The sequence below is a fragment of the Curcuma longa genome, chromosome 15 (assembly GCF_044706935.1).
Source record: "Curcuma longa cultivar G26 ecotype Majalengka, Jawa Barat chromosome 15, ITB_CL_G26_1.1, whole genome shotgun sequence".
In the NCBI taxonomy this organism is placed as follows: Eukaryota; Viridiplantae; Streptophyta; class Magnoliopsida; order Zingiberales; family Zingiberaceae; genus Curcuma; species Curcuma longa.
Genome location: NC_133875.1, coordinates 2,835,030 through 2,849,178, shown reverse-complemented (window position 1 = coordinate 2,849,178; position 14,149 = coordinate 2,835,030). Strand labels below are relative to the sequence as shown.

Below are 14,149 nucleotides of genomic sequence, written 5' to 3'. Positions count from 1 at the left end.
GTAATTACATAATCATAATTATAAAGAATAAAACATAATCTCTTATTATTTGATTCAACTTATTTATTTAAAAAAAATAAAACATAATCAATTTAATATTTATTATATTATTTTTATTTAATTTATTTTTAAAATAAATTAAAATAATAATATTAATGATGATAATAAATTGATCATATAATAAATAATTATAATTTTTTAAAATTTAAAATAAATTTATATATTTTTAATAAAATAATTTATTAAAATAATTATTTTAATAAAATTATTCATTAAATTAATAAATATAATTCGTTACTTTATTTTTTAAAATTTAAAATAAATTTATATATTTTAATAAAATAATTTATTAAATTAATAATATAATTTATTAATTTTTATTTTTAAAATTTAAAAAATATATATTAATAAAATAATTTATTAAAATAATTATTTTAATAAAATAATGTATTAAATTAATAAATATTCATTAATTTTATTTTTTTAATTTACAATAAATTATCTTTTATAAATTTATAAATATTTGAATTAAAATTTATTAACTCAATTTCTATTAAATTTTATAATACATTTAAATTAATTTAATTTTAAAATTAAAAAATAATCATAAATAAAAATTTTATTAACTTCTAAAATCTAAAAAAATCTTAAATTACAAGATAATCATATTCCCAAATTATAACTCATTTATTGATGTAACGATGATACTATATTAATTTAAAAATCAATCAGGACCTAAATCGAACATGAAAACCTTAGACAAATAATCAAAATTATCAACATAACCCTCAACCAAATGCCCCCTAAATGACATTAAGATCAGAAATAGCTTTCAAAACAACTTGTTACCGATAATCTTATCGTCGATTTCTAGCAATCAAAGAACCAAGCACTGAGATCTTAAAACCCTAACATATGATTTGTCACAATGGCAACATTGTCTCAAATAGAAGATTTTTACAACAAGACAACTTCGGTAGGCGAAAGAAATCGTTTGCAACTGCACAATAACAAACCTCCGTCGCTAAGAATTAACGACGATGGGAACAAAATAGCTTAGGATCGTCCAAGAACCCCTACAGCATCATTGATTTCGAGTCCACCAAAAACAATTATTTGTGTAGGGGTTTGGATGTAAAGCAAGCTTCAAGATGAATCAATCTCCTAGCTTGACATCATAACTTGATCACATGCTTCCAGTGCTTGGTTCGCGAAATACCTGACGTCCACATCGGGGTCCTCGGTGAGTTCGACCAGGCAAGGTCGAATCGTCTTGTCCACCAGCTAACATAAATAGAGAATTGAGCACATAATCAGACTGCCAATAATATGGAGATGATGGCAGAATAGTCAAGATAGATAAACTAGAATTGCACATTCTATGTACTCACAGATTGGTCGAGTATGGAAACAAGGCTATGCAAAACCTTTGCGACATTGAACTTGATGTTGGGCACCCTACAAGGATTATAATGTTCAGATGGCTGTGACAATGTAACAAAAGTAGACTTCCATTCTCGTATAACCCGATGATGCATTTACCTGTCCTTCGAGGAAGCAATCACGATGGGCAATAACTTCTCGCTCGTGATATCAGCACCGACAACAGGGGCAAGAAGAGAAATTGCACGTAGAATGGTCATACGATAAAGATAATGCGGGCTATTGATCTTTTCTAGTACCTACAAGGGAAATAAGAGCATTGTCGTCAATATTAACATTTGATTGTGGAACTAGATTTCAAAAGTATCCCTCATTTGTCCCAACTATTTGGGGATAGTTGCATGAATCTTACGCCTCCATCGAACTTTATCTGTGGCTATATCTTTAGTGATCTTAAAAATAATTACATGGACTAACAATTTCTTTAGTCTCCCTCTCTCCCTCTTACCCTTCACTAACAGATTCAACTGTTCTGACAATAGAATCTATTGGTTATTTCAAAGTTATCTAATTGTCTCAATATCAGTAACCCAAAAAGTAATGCGCATAAAATCAGAAAAGAACTGATGGTTCAAAGCTCCAAAACAATCACAAATGGGTTTATCAATGTTAGTGTAAGAAATTTCTCAAATTATACAATTCTTCTCTTATGTTAGCTCATAGAATAGACCTTGGCATACTTCGGTAATTTAGTAAAGCAGAAAAGATGAGAGAAAATCTAAACAAGAGAACTTTTCAGAGGACCAGAAATACCCTACGTTTGCATTTGCAAAAAGTCAAATTACAACTAAAATTCTAATTAGATAAGATATTATGAGTTAGAATGGTGCAGGCAAAGCTCGGATAAAATCAACACACTTTATCCAGTCATTTTACTATAGCACAAACATCACTTGCAATTACCAGTAAGCTATATCAGGGTTCATAGTTTCCACTACATTGATTTCAGGGACAGTCCAAACACCTCCCGATAGATGCTCAAACTCAAATATCCCCTAGTTTATTTGCTCGTTCCATATCTTCCTGGTCATTCTCACTAAAAGCCAACTATTGTATAACTCATGGCATCAATATCCAAATATAGATGATCTCATTTACATATGTAAATGTACCCTATTTCTCTGGATCATAATATTTATAGAAACATTTCATCCAGTATGCAAGGTTGCATTTCAAGATACAAATAGGCGTACTATATTTGCTTAAAAGATTGAATGGAACAAACTGTTCTAGATCCGTAACTAAAGTGCATCGCTGAAAAGTAATATATAATCCCCTAAAATTACAACACAATATTGGTAAAACATCATCATTACAAGCATAGCAAATAGAGGAAAGAGAGAATCCAAAATCAAATTAAAATACAGATGAGAAAGCATAATTGCAGAATGATGCAGATGCAAGGTGCATGAGGTATTAAAAATCCAGCACGAGGAATAATGAAATCAAGTACTCTGAAAGCAGACCTCTGGAATTATGTGTTGCATCGCCCATTCTGGACCAAACTCTTCTGCAAGACGCTTCAAGTTATTAGCAGCCGCCTCCCTAATTGAGAAAACCTGTTGAATAGTTGCATTAAGGTTAAACTGTTCGTGGAATCGTGACTTCAGATCAAGGTTTAAAATATCGAGCCGTGCCAGAGTTTCGGTCCCGGACCAGAACGATACAGTTTCGGTACCGTATCGTACCGTGCCGGTATAGTTTTGGTATTTTTAAAATATAAAATATATTAATTAAAATAAAAAATTTAATCTAAATATTTAAAATAAAAAATAAAATTTTTTTGATAATTTTATAGCTTTTAATAAAGCCTATTTAAAGTATCCTAAATTATAATTTTGAACTATAGCTAGGAGTTAATTATTAAAATCCTAATTAAACCTAAAGTTTTAAACCGAAAAAAAAAATCGCGCGATCGCACAGGGCCGTGATCGCGGCTCGCACGGAGCGTCACCGGACCCCGGCGGCGTCGCCGGCCCCAGGAGGAGCCTCCGGCGGCGTCGCTGGCCCCGGGCGGCGCCTCCGGCGGCGTCGCCGGCCCCGAGCGGAGCCTCTGGCGGCGTCGCCGAGGCCGCGCGACGCCTCCGGAAGCTTTCCCGGCCGGATTTCCTGTACCGGCGCTGTGCCAGTGCCGATGACTCGGCGGAACGAAAAATTTCATGCATATCGTCCGATACGGCACGAGATTTCAATCCTTGCTTCAGATACCTTCTCAACTGATCTGAAACTTATCAGTATTACTATTGGAAACTGATACGTAGATAATTGGTTGATGGTTTTCCGATTGTCAAATTATTGCATAATCTATCAAAGTATTCAAGTCTATAGTTGCAAAGGTTCAAAGTGCAGTAATTGATTATTACTTACAAAATTAAGAGTTCCTAGACGCACAAACCTTTTCAAAATTGGAAAAACTACAAGAATATAAATAGCAAGATTTATAGTTGCACATCCAACTAAACAAAGAATCAATATAAACAAGAATGAAAAAACATCAAACTTGTTAGCCAATGAGAAAGTGGTGCAATGGTCAATTCGAGGATACACTATATAACACCATTTCTTAATGGATGAATGAATTTTTCATAAGGTATAGGAGAAACAGATACTCAAGTAAAAAGTTTATAGGAATCAATGGAATATGCTTCTATATTCCTTCCATTGCTGCAGCACAGAAAAATTCACATACCTTATCTTCCAACCACTGCATGCAAAGAGCACCAAGTTTATCATCAAAAAATCCAATACCAAGCTGACTAGCCAGCAAAGGAATGTACTCAATTATGGCAAGGCGTACTCGCCAATGCCTATCCTCAGCAAGCGCAACAATAGCAGGTAATAGAGATTGGGATAACAAATCAATACCAATAACCTGCAACAGAACACAAATTCAATTAAAAATAAGAAAAAAAATGGAGTACAGGCACATGGCATAACAAGAAATCCTTACCTTAAAAAAATCAATTGATGCTATTTACTTTTGTAAAAAAACCAATTTTAATATCACTACAGAGGCTTGTGACACTCACTTGAGTACATGTAATAAGAAAAGGCACTCAGCAATTACCAAAACACAAACAGGCTCATTGAAAAAAAAGTCATACTTCGATTTCATCTCACAAGAGCAGACATTTTCCATCTGCCACAAGTTTCAGTCAAATTCTTTCAAGAGAGCAATATGTATATCTAATACTTAGTGCATCTTTATTACCTATTATCTGCTCATGAAAATCTATCAAAATTAATAACCGAACATACAGATAACTAGCTTAATGTAACTTGATAAATTAGTGCAACTCAAATATTCTGAGTTTATGCCACCTTAACTAAGTCAATGGAATTAAAAAAAAATCAGTTAGTACATATTTCATCCTCAATTCAAAGTTAAGGAAGTACAGTTGCATTCTATGGATATTTTTCCTGCAATTTCATGTCAAAAGTTTCCTTCTGCTAGTAGTTGAAGCCAAATTCTTTCATGAGTGCAATATATTCAGCAGTGTTATCTATTGTTTGATCATCAACATCTGACAAAATTAATGCCAGTATGGCATATGGTACCAGAATGATATCTTATTCCTTGTAGTAAACATAGGAAATAAAGGGAGAGGAAAACTTTCTTTTTTCCTTTCCCTCAAAATCAATCTGTCTAAAACAGATTACAAGAATCAATGCAATTGTTTCACGTGCCCTTGCAGCCACTTCACTTCTTCCCTCCTCCATCCCCCCCCCCCCCCCATGCCAATTTCTCTCCTCTGAGCCTGCTTGCTGCCTTTCTGTTGGTCTGATGTATAATTACTTAAAAGTCCAAATACATGCAGCAACAATTAGCCATGCTAATCAAAACTATTTGAGGTCAGCTATGCGACTTTAATTCCCACATTGAACTCTATGCAAGGCTCTACCTAGTAACATTGAAATTTCTTAGAATTACTTTTAAGCAACATCTTTCTGGAAGAAATTATGCCATGTCTCTAAGATGACTTAGATTTCAAAGAATAAAATAAAAAATAATCTGAAGTTCTGGAAAACAAAATTTGAAATATCAAACATTGAAATATGCAGCAACATCTTTTGCTGCATATTTTCCTTCACAAGAAAATAAAGGAAAGAAGCTTTATGGAAATATCAAAAGAAAAAGAGTTCACTAAGGAATCAATACATTGCGCAGAAATCTAATAATATGAATATGGATCTCAGATTTTGAATCAGATATAACAAAGCCCTTGCAGAGAGAAGGCTTGCCTGATTTACTTGATCAAGTTTGCTGATTATATTCAATCGGACATCTGGAAACTCATCTTTGAGCAAAGAAAGGAAAATGGGAAGAAGTTGTTCGATGGTTGCATCCTACAAAAGATCAACAAATTCAATAAGCTTACGGCTAAATCACAAGGAATAGAATACATTATATTTGAATCAGAAAAAGAATATACAGCTGGAGGTTCTACTAGAATGTTAACAGCAACAAACTATTTGTTTATATCAAAAAATGCAACTAGAAAACCAATTCTTCAAAAGAGAACATGTGAAAAAATATGTTCGTTGGTATGCAACATCTCATGGGGAGAATAAGAGAAATAGACATTTTAATTAATAACAAGCATCTGTAACGCAAACATCAAAATTATACTGCTCTAATAGTGGAAACATAGGATCAAATAATGAGTTAGATTGATAGTATACAAATTCAATGGACAAATGCTAGTAAAGTAGTAATCGAGGCTTCAGAGTTGAAGCCTTGTGATCAAAGATCTTCCGTGTCACTCAATAGGTGACTTGATTTGGACTTTCATGAGCTAGGGATTGGATTAATTTGCATGATGCTTATGCGTTCATAAAAGGATGTCATGTGATCCTTTGCTGCTTGGCATGGAGCGGTTGGAGGCTTTTCAAAACAATGCATATGACAGATACCAGTTTATCTTGATGGTTATGTAAAATACATTTATTTTATCATGTTAAATTAAAAGCTAAAAGGAACCTGCACCAAGAAATTGATAATATTATTCATCAAATGTTATATATTACACGCTGAACTTCTGTTTAAATACCTTCCCTAGTGTAGGCGCCATGCCCATGATTACTGAAGCAAGAGCTGCACGAACATGCTGAGATGAATCTGTTGATAATTCCTGGATATAGTCACATTGATTAATATAAAATTCACAAATACAACCTTGAGATGCTAAACATGATTATTACGTCACTTTGAAAAGTTGTGGAATCTTGTTAGCACATATACCTTAACACATGGGAGAATATGCTGAATTGCAAGTTGTGGATTCAGGATCCGACAAAATTTTGTCACCTTTCCAGCAGCAGCAATGCGTACCTCAGCCTCATTATCACGAAGAAGACGGACATATGCAGGTACCAAATCAGCCCTTGATCAAGAAAGAGAATCAGGTACAAAATAAAAGGCCGAAGAGGATCTAAAAAATTGAAATGAGAAAGCAAATGCATGCCATGATATCTCACACATAAGTCCTATACCAGCATGCAGAATATACTTCTTGTACCAAGATGGAGACTTATAATAATAGAAAAAATTGAAAGCTCCATGACAATAAAATAATAAAGTGAATATCTAGCAATCAAACACATAAAGCAAAAGATTGTTAACCTTGTCGCTTCAGGACCAACTGCTTCACAAAGCTCGTACAACTGATTTGCAACCATGTAACGTACACGCCAGGACTTATCCTGTTTAACACATTTAAGTATATAAAACTTCTAAGCATAAAAATTATTAGCCCAACAGAAAAAGGGAATAACATAAACATATACACCCTTCAACAACAAAGTATAGTTAGGAACATCTATGCAATTGACTAGCAAGCAATAAGCATCATACCTGTGAGAAGTTAGCAATGACAGGAAGGATATGTGCTATACAGTCCTGGGATTCCAGCAACTTCCCAAGTGCTGCACAACCCTCAACAGCCAATAATCGCACAGAATCCTGATCTAAAACACACAAACACACAAGCCTGTTAGACTATTTATGAAAAATTGCTGCCAAAATACCTATCCGATGTCATAACAAGATGTAGCATGACAAAGGAGTGTGTTACCATGTAACAAAAAACAATGTAAAGAACTCGTGAAAATAATGTCAATCTTTTAATCCACGAGCAGTATGAAAACATCATCCATCTCATTCCTTGAGAACCCCCACCTTGCATTAGGAGCATGACTCTGAGGAACAGTGCTAGAGAGATTACTATTTGCACCTATTTGTAACATTTTTCTTGTTTTCCATTGTAATCTTGTTGTAGATATCCACAGTTGCTTGGTTAATAAACTTTTACTTGTCAACTGAGAGGCTCCTATCTAATAACAATCATAGTTTTTCAGATTTACCATTTACCCACTTGATATAGTTCATCCTTGAAGTATGTCAAAACGTACCACTCTTTTAGTCAAGATGTCATCTCATGCCAATGTGAGATATGTGATTCCCTTAATTGTTCCATGTTGGCTTGAATGCTTTGCCAAAAATTCTCAGTCACTCTAACAAATTTCATTTTGGCAAATTTTGTTGTGCTTGGTTGGCCAAAAAACACCAATCACAATAATTTTGCATGTTCGTTAACAAATCTAGCATTTGAATCTAACTACTGGACCAAACTAGGGGAAACACTTAAAATTGTTTTGTGATATCTCCTAACTCATGTAAAATTCCATGTGCATTCCTATTATGGCATTTAAGGGAATAAACTCAGTATTCTCTAAACATAGGATGGTACGACAGGAAGCATGTAAAGTTTGGTGATCCTCTCGATCAGTTTATGTTGATCAAGTGATCCATGCGTGAAGGACTTTGTCCTTATTGTCAATTTATCAAATGACTTATTAATAGTATTCAAAACTTTCAAGGTTGTCCAATCTAGTTCTCATGATCTAAGATCTTCCTTTATAATGTAGCATCTGATTTCAAAATTCTCCAACCTAAAATCTATAAGCTTCGGTCGTGGTAGTAGTGACGGTTGTTGTTGTTGCAATACAATTACTCAATCTTCTTCTCTAACTAGAACTATTATAAAATTAAAATTGGTGGCAAACAATTTACTCAGGTAAACACAAATCTCAAATTAAAGTTTCCTACTAACTAGAATTATTGTGAAAAATTAAATTCCAAATGATATTTTCTTCCCTCTCTTGAAAACCAAAATCTAAAATCTAATTTTCTTTACATATAGCTAATAAATCATAAATTTCCTATTTCCATCCTCAAAGGAAGATGAATAAGGGCATTAAGAAAGACGCCACATTCATATCTAAGCATTTTGCATTTCCTGTGAGGAGAAAAATGAATGAGAACATCTCGAGCCAATTAGGATTACACTGCAACTCATAAGAAATTAAGAATAGAATGTGAACACCACTAATTGCAAGCTTACTTGGATGGATAAATAGGAGAAAAGAGAGGAGCCCCCCCCCCCCCCCCCCCCCCCCCCCCCCACACACACACACACACTTTCTTCCCTCTTATTCATCCACCCATCTAAATGGGCTCAAAAGAAAAGCTGCTGTCAACAAGTCATGGTCATGATAACCCCCAACTATTTAGGGTTGGCTACATGGATTTTAGCTCTTCATTAATCTCATGTTGTATCATTAACAGCATGCAATCTTTTAAATGACCGCTAAAAGTATTGCCTAGAATTTTCTTGGTCTTAAGTACCACTCACATATTCAACCATAGTTGATTGCCATATATAATAAATCTATAATGATATTATTATTACTAACTATAGAATTATCAAGGTCTTTGAAAATACTGATATTATCTTAACCTATTCTTTGTCAGTTTTTCATTTATTAGAGTTACACCTAACCATACGCAAAAAATAATATATTTTTTCTATTTTATCTTTTCTAGTAACCTAACACATGCATATTAGTGTTATTATCTTTGTTATATCATTTTTTATGCCACAATTCTGACAGCCCATTAATCTGATAAAAAAGGACAAGTCAAAACATACTTATTATTACCCATAGACAGAATGATTATTGATAGCAAACTGGCATACTTATTAATATCAGCATAAAGTTCAGGAAAGTTGAGCATACTGAAAAGAAAATGATTCGCCATCTAAGATTCACAAACAAAAAATTGTGTTTCATATAAGCCAACAGAGCATGATGTAGCAAGGTTGTAATGGCTAAGCCATCTTAGTCTATCCTTATCCAACAAAGCTAGCTGATGCTGAAATGGAAATAGAAAGGGAAAAATGATATCCAGGTGCTCAAATCAGAGTGTATAATAGAATTACCATCCTGAGTTAGGTCCTCGAACATGGACATGATGTCTGACTTTAGATGGCTTTGTTCAAGAGTAGCTGCAAATTTTCCCAGATTGGAAGCAGCAGCTCGTCTGACCATAGGTGTGTCATCTTGGCACAATTGTGCAAAAATGGATCTAAGTTCTGCTTTCAATGGATCTGTGGCACTTGGATAAACAACATGAAAGAGACCACAGGAGGAGACACGAGCAGTGAACCACTCACCAGCTGCTAGCCTCTGAACATATGGGGGACACAGTGAAAAAATGAGTGAGAAATACAAGAACCTAGAGTCTAAAATATCCTAAGAAGTCAAGTGATAAACTTAATGTAAATCCCTCAAACAAGTCAATAGCAAAGAAACTTACCCTTAGGTGGCTTAAAACAATGACCTGCTGGGGTGAGCTTATCAAAACATCACATTTATCTCCAATATTTCATGTGAATGAGCAGATATGGCACTCCACAATAATATCTTAGATGCAAGAATCAAATAGATAATTTTTACAGAACACATGTAATGAAACATAAAGTATAAGAAAAATAATGTAACAACATATCTCATTTCAAATTATTCTCTTTTTTACAATTAAAAAGTTGTCTTTTATCAAAGCTGAAATTGATTTTACTTTGTCTCAATTAGAGAAGATTAAAATAAATTACAAATTTATGCTAAACTAAAATTTTCAACAGTGAGACAAGAAACTGCAATTTAGCCACATGTTCGATGTTTAATTGTGAAAAAAGTTAAACTAACTGACTTCCTTGTTGAATGCTGTAGAGTCTATAACCTCTAATGAAAAGACCAATAAATAAAACATATGAATATTATTTAAAATGATGTAGACGAACCAGAGATATAAAATAAATAATAAATATATAGATCTTTGTGGGTGTAATTTCAGTTCTTCTGTAATACTCTTTAGTCTTTTCAATTTTCATGTCTCTCACAAATTTTATGTATGATCCCCTGAGAAAAATTAATGTGAACCTACATATAATAGAAAGAACTTCCCTGCATGAATGAACAGAAAAAAATAGGGAGAATTATTAGTCATTAATTCTAATGGAAATTGCTAATAGCCCTACTAATAGTAGAATACCTAATCATACCTTTACTAAAGGAATAAACCATTCTGCTAGATCACTTTCCTTCATTTGTGCTCCAATACGGCAGAGTGATTCCACTGCTTTCTCCCTAACACAAGTTTCCTCTACAGTGCATAAAGTTTCGAGAGGTGGAAGCAACACATGCGCGTGTTCCACACCGCCAACATAAGGAATAAAAACACCCAACTCTTCTGCCATGGCAAGAAGAACTTCATCGTCGTCATCATTGTTTTCACTAAGAAATGGAATTAATTCTTTTCGGGTCCTTTCCTCCCCAAGAGCACGTGCAATGATAGAAAGCCTACGGATAGAGTTTAGACGCAGCTGAATGTCTTCATTCTTCAATTCATCAATCAGTATAGCAATTGGGTATAATGGCTCATCATTCGCAGCCATATGACTCCACTAGCCTTAAAACTGTTAAAAGAAAAGAAAAAAAAAGGAAAAAATGAAGTATCAGGACAAGCTAAATGGCAATATAGAAAGTTCAAAACCACTCAACAAAAGTTACCAGATCCTTCTTGAATGTGTTTATTCAGCCTTTAGATTTATCAGGTGCCAAAATCAGCATGAAAAGAAGTGCTTTTTTAACATGAATTTATCACATCATTGAACTATATGCAAGGGTATTAATAATAATATTTAGATCTTTTAAATCATTGTTTGTTGCATTAAATGGAATTTTCTTAAATTTCCCTCTAACCATCATGTCATTAACTAATAGATTCAATTCATCAACCTATACATCCTTAAATATGTCTATACAATCTTGATGTATTTTCCAACACTTAGTCACATCTTGGAGCTATAATTAATTGCCTCTGAATAGTAATACTTTATTTTATCTTTTTTATTAGTGTTACACATCCATCTTATCCTACTCATGTCTACACACTAACTTTTTTAATGTGACGTTTCCTAACTACCTGACATTCAAACCCAAGAAATATGGCTAGACATACCGTGTTAGCCCACTCATGATTAGTATACTAACTTTTTTAATGCAAGATTTCCTACCTACCTGACAGTCAAACCCATGAAATATGGCTAGATATACCAGCTTATAATTTTTCACCACTTTTAACCTATGGGGCACTTGACAATAAAACTCTACCTGTTTTAACAGCTCACACTATTTCATTAACAATATCTCTGTTTTGATGCAACATAAAATCGAACATTTCTTAAAATCTTGTTTGGAGGGATCTCCCATCCATCCATCCATTTCTTTCATATTGTTGGATTTACATTCACATTTATATTCATTCTATAGTTATATTTATATTCAGTTCTATTTATTTTAAAACATTTGATTTTTGAAGTTTCACTCCACATTTTAAAGTTAATGCAATTCATGGGTCCAGAAGTTACAGATACTCTTTAAATTTCCCTACACTCCTCTAAGACTAAATGGAACTGTTAGAGTTATCAATTTTAAATCAGCATTGAACTAAGCCTTATGAAGTGCAATGAGATTATTTTTCTGACCAAACAAAAATCAGCTTATATGCAAACAATTTTGAACACGCTAAATAGATAATACTAACCATACTGCTTGGCAATAACTTACGAGTCTCTGAAAAAGAAATGATTTACATTGAATTTCTCCAGAACATCAATTTTGTAAATTTGTGCATAAATCTAGTTTGCTAAGTAAAATTAAATTGGATTGCTTCCAAGGGAGAAGTTTTATGAATGTTTGTGAAAAATGGAAAAGACAATCAAGTTACTCATTTCTCAACATCAGCTTACTAATATCAGCATCTTGAATTCAGCCTCCAATACAATTGATCATCAAAATGCAGTTCAATTCGATAAGGCACAACTAGACAGATCCATTGATTGACTTAATTTTTACTTTTTTGGACTAGTCGTTATACTCTCAAATTGATCAGATTGTTTTGTGCAATTTTTCACTAATTCCAACTACTGGTGCTTCAGAAAGAGTTCTTCTGCAATTAACATTACAAAATTGAGGTTATGAAATCACATGGGAAATCATTATACTAATCGTTGTCTGGTTACCTATAATGATAAAAAAAAAAAAACAAGTATTGCATGACAAAATTCTTCTTTCTTCGCAAATAAACTGAAAAGCAGAAACCAAAATCAACGTTCCAATGTTATTCCCTTCACTATGATTGATTCAGCCATTCCTTCAGAAGTAAAAAATAGCAATACACTTATAATGCACATAGATCTTGAGAAAGAGAAAGAGAAAAACGTTCTCCTCTCTAATAATAAGCCTGGAGTTATGATCAACTACTGAAAAGCAAAATAAACATAAAAATGTACGAAATCTACCAAAATCGAAAACATAGGCAAAAGAAAGAAGAAAAAAGGAACAACTAGAAAAGGAATTGATGGCCTCCCTAATTTGATAGCTCAGAAGGACTGATTCTTACCGCTTGATCCAGATCCTCTCGTTGTCGCAACGAGCCGGCGTCGCAAGCGGCGAGGGGAAGAGGAGAGGAGAGGAGAGGAGAGGAGGGAGAGAGAGATTGGCGGAGGGAGGAAGAACGGGAACGCTAGGGCAACGACGAAACCGTGGCGGACTGGGTGGGAGAGCGGTGGGCCACTCTGTTCCTTTTTTTCTGCTTCTGTCGGAGATTGACCTTCAAATTTTTCTTATTTTTTTTTAATTATAAAAATATATTTTAAAAAATCAAGAAGTTAAATTAAAAAAAAATATTATTTTAATAATTTTTATTTGTAAAATTTGTAGTGAAATAAGAAATTTTGCATCCATGTCTGAATATTTAAAAGTATTTCATTAGTCGGTAAAGATTTTTTTTATAAAAGTATTTTATATAAAAATAATAATAATCAAAAAAATATTTTTTTAATCATGAAAAGGAGATCTGACTTTATTTTTTTTAATTTCATCCTTATTATTATCTTGTATATATCTCATCTAAATCCTGAATAAATCAGGTGTATTTTAATAATTACAAAATTAAATAATTATACATATTATAATAATTAAAATATCATAATTACTATAACTATAATAATTATAATAGTTATATAGTAGTTATAAAATTATAGCCACTATAAATAACATGAAAAATAACTTTAAATAAAGATGATTAAAATTCTTAGAAACCTTAAAAAAAATCTTTAAATAGTATTTTTTTTGAACCTAAGATAGAGTTATATGGTTACACTAAATAACAAGAAATATAGATATTTAAACGAACTTCAATTTGATATATTATGCATTCGTAATTGGGACCCTGTAAGTGTAAAAGTTATGGCTTTTTCTGTAAGTCTGTTATAAATATAGATCTCTAAATAAAATTCGA

The 14,149-nt window shown here is 33.0% G+C and overlaps 1 protein-coding gene across 1 annotated transcript; it reads right to left on the bottom strand.

The window, feature by feature from the left end:
- Window positions 1-788: 788 nt before the first annotated feature.
- LOC141846120 (uncharacterized) lies at window positions 789-13,386 on the bottom strand. Its single transcript, XM_074734110.1, has 13 exons — window positions 13,250-13,386; window positions 10,848-11,261; window positions 9,726-9,972; window positions 7,298-7,410; window positions 7,067-7,146; window positions 6,686-6,827; window positions 6,495-6,575; window positions 5,686-5,790; window positions 4,133-4,315; window positions 2,910-3,002; window positions 1,543-1,682; window positions 1,392-1,458; window positions 789-1,284 (listed from the first exon to the last, which is right to left on the bottom strand). The coding sequence occupies exons 2-13, from the start codon at window positions 11,238-11,240 to the stop codon at window positions 1,165-1,167; spliced, it is 1,764 nt and encodes a 587-aa protein (XP_074590211.1). The 5' UTR covers window positions 11,241-11,261; window positions 13,250-13,386; the 3' UTR covers window positions 789-1,164.
- Window positions 13,387-14,149: the final 763 nt, after the last annotated feature.

What these genes read in the sequence shown, in the direction of transcription:
- LOC141846120 (XM_074734110.1), bottom strand. Translation starts at nt 11,240, where the DNA reads ATGGCTGCGAATGATGAGCCATTATACCCAATTGCTATACTGATTGAT. An exon ending in GTTGGTCCTGAAGCGACAAG is followed by an intron (nt 6,828 to 7,066) that starts GTTAACAATCTT and finishes TTCTTGATCAAG; the next exon opens with GGCTGATTTGGTACCTGCAT. An exon ending in ATATTCTCCCATGTGTTAAG is followed by an intron (nt 6,576 to 6,685) that starts GTATATGTGCTA and finishes GACTATATCCAG; the next exon opens with GAATTATCAACAGATTCATC.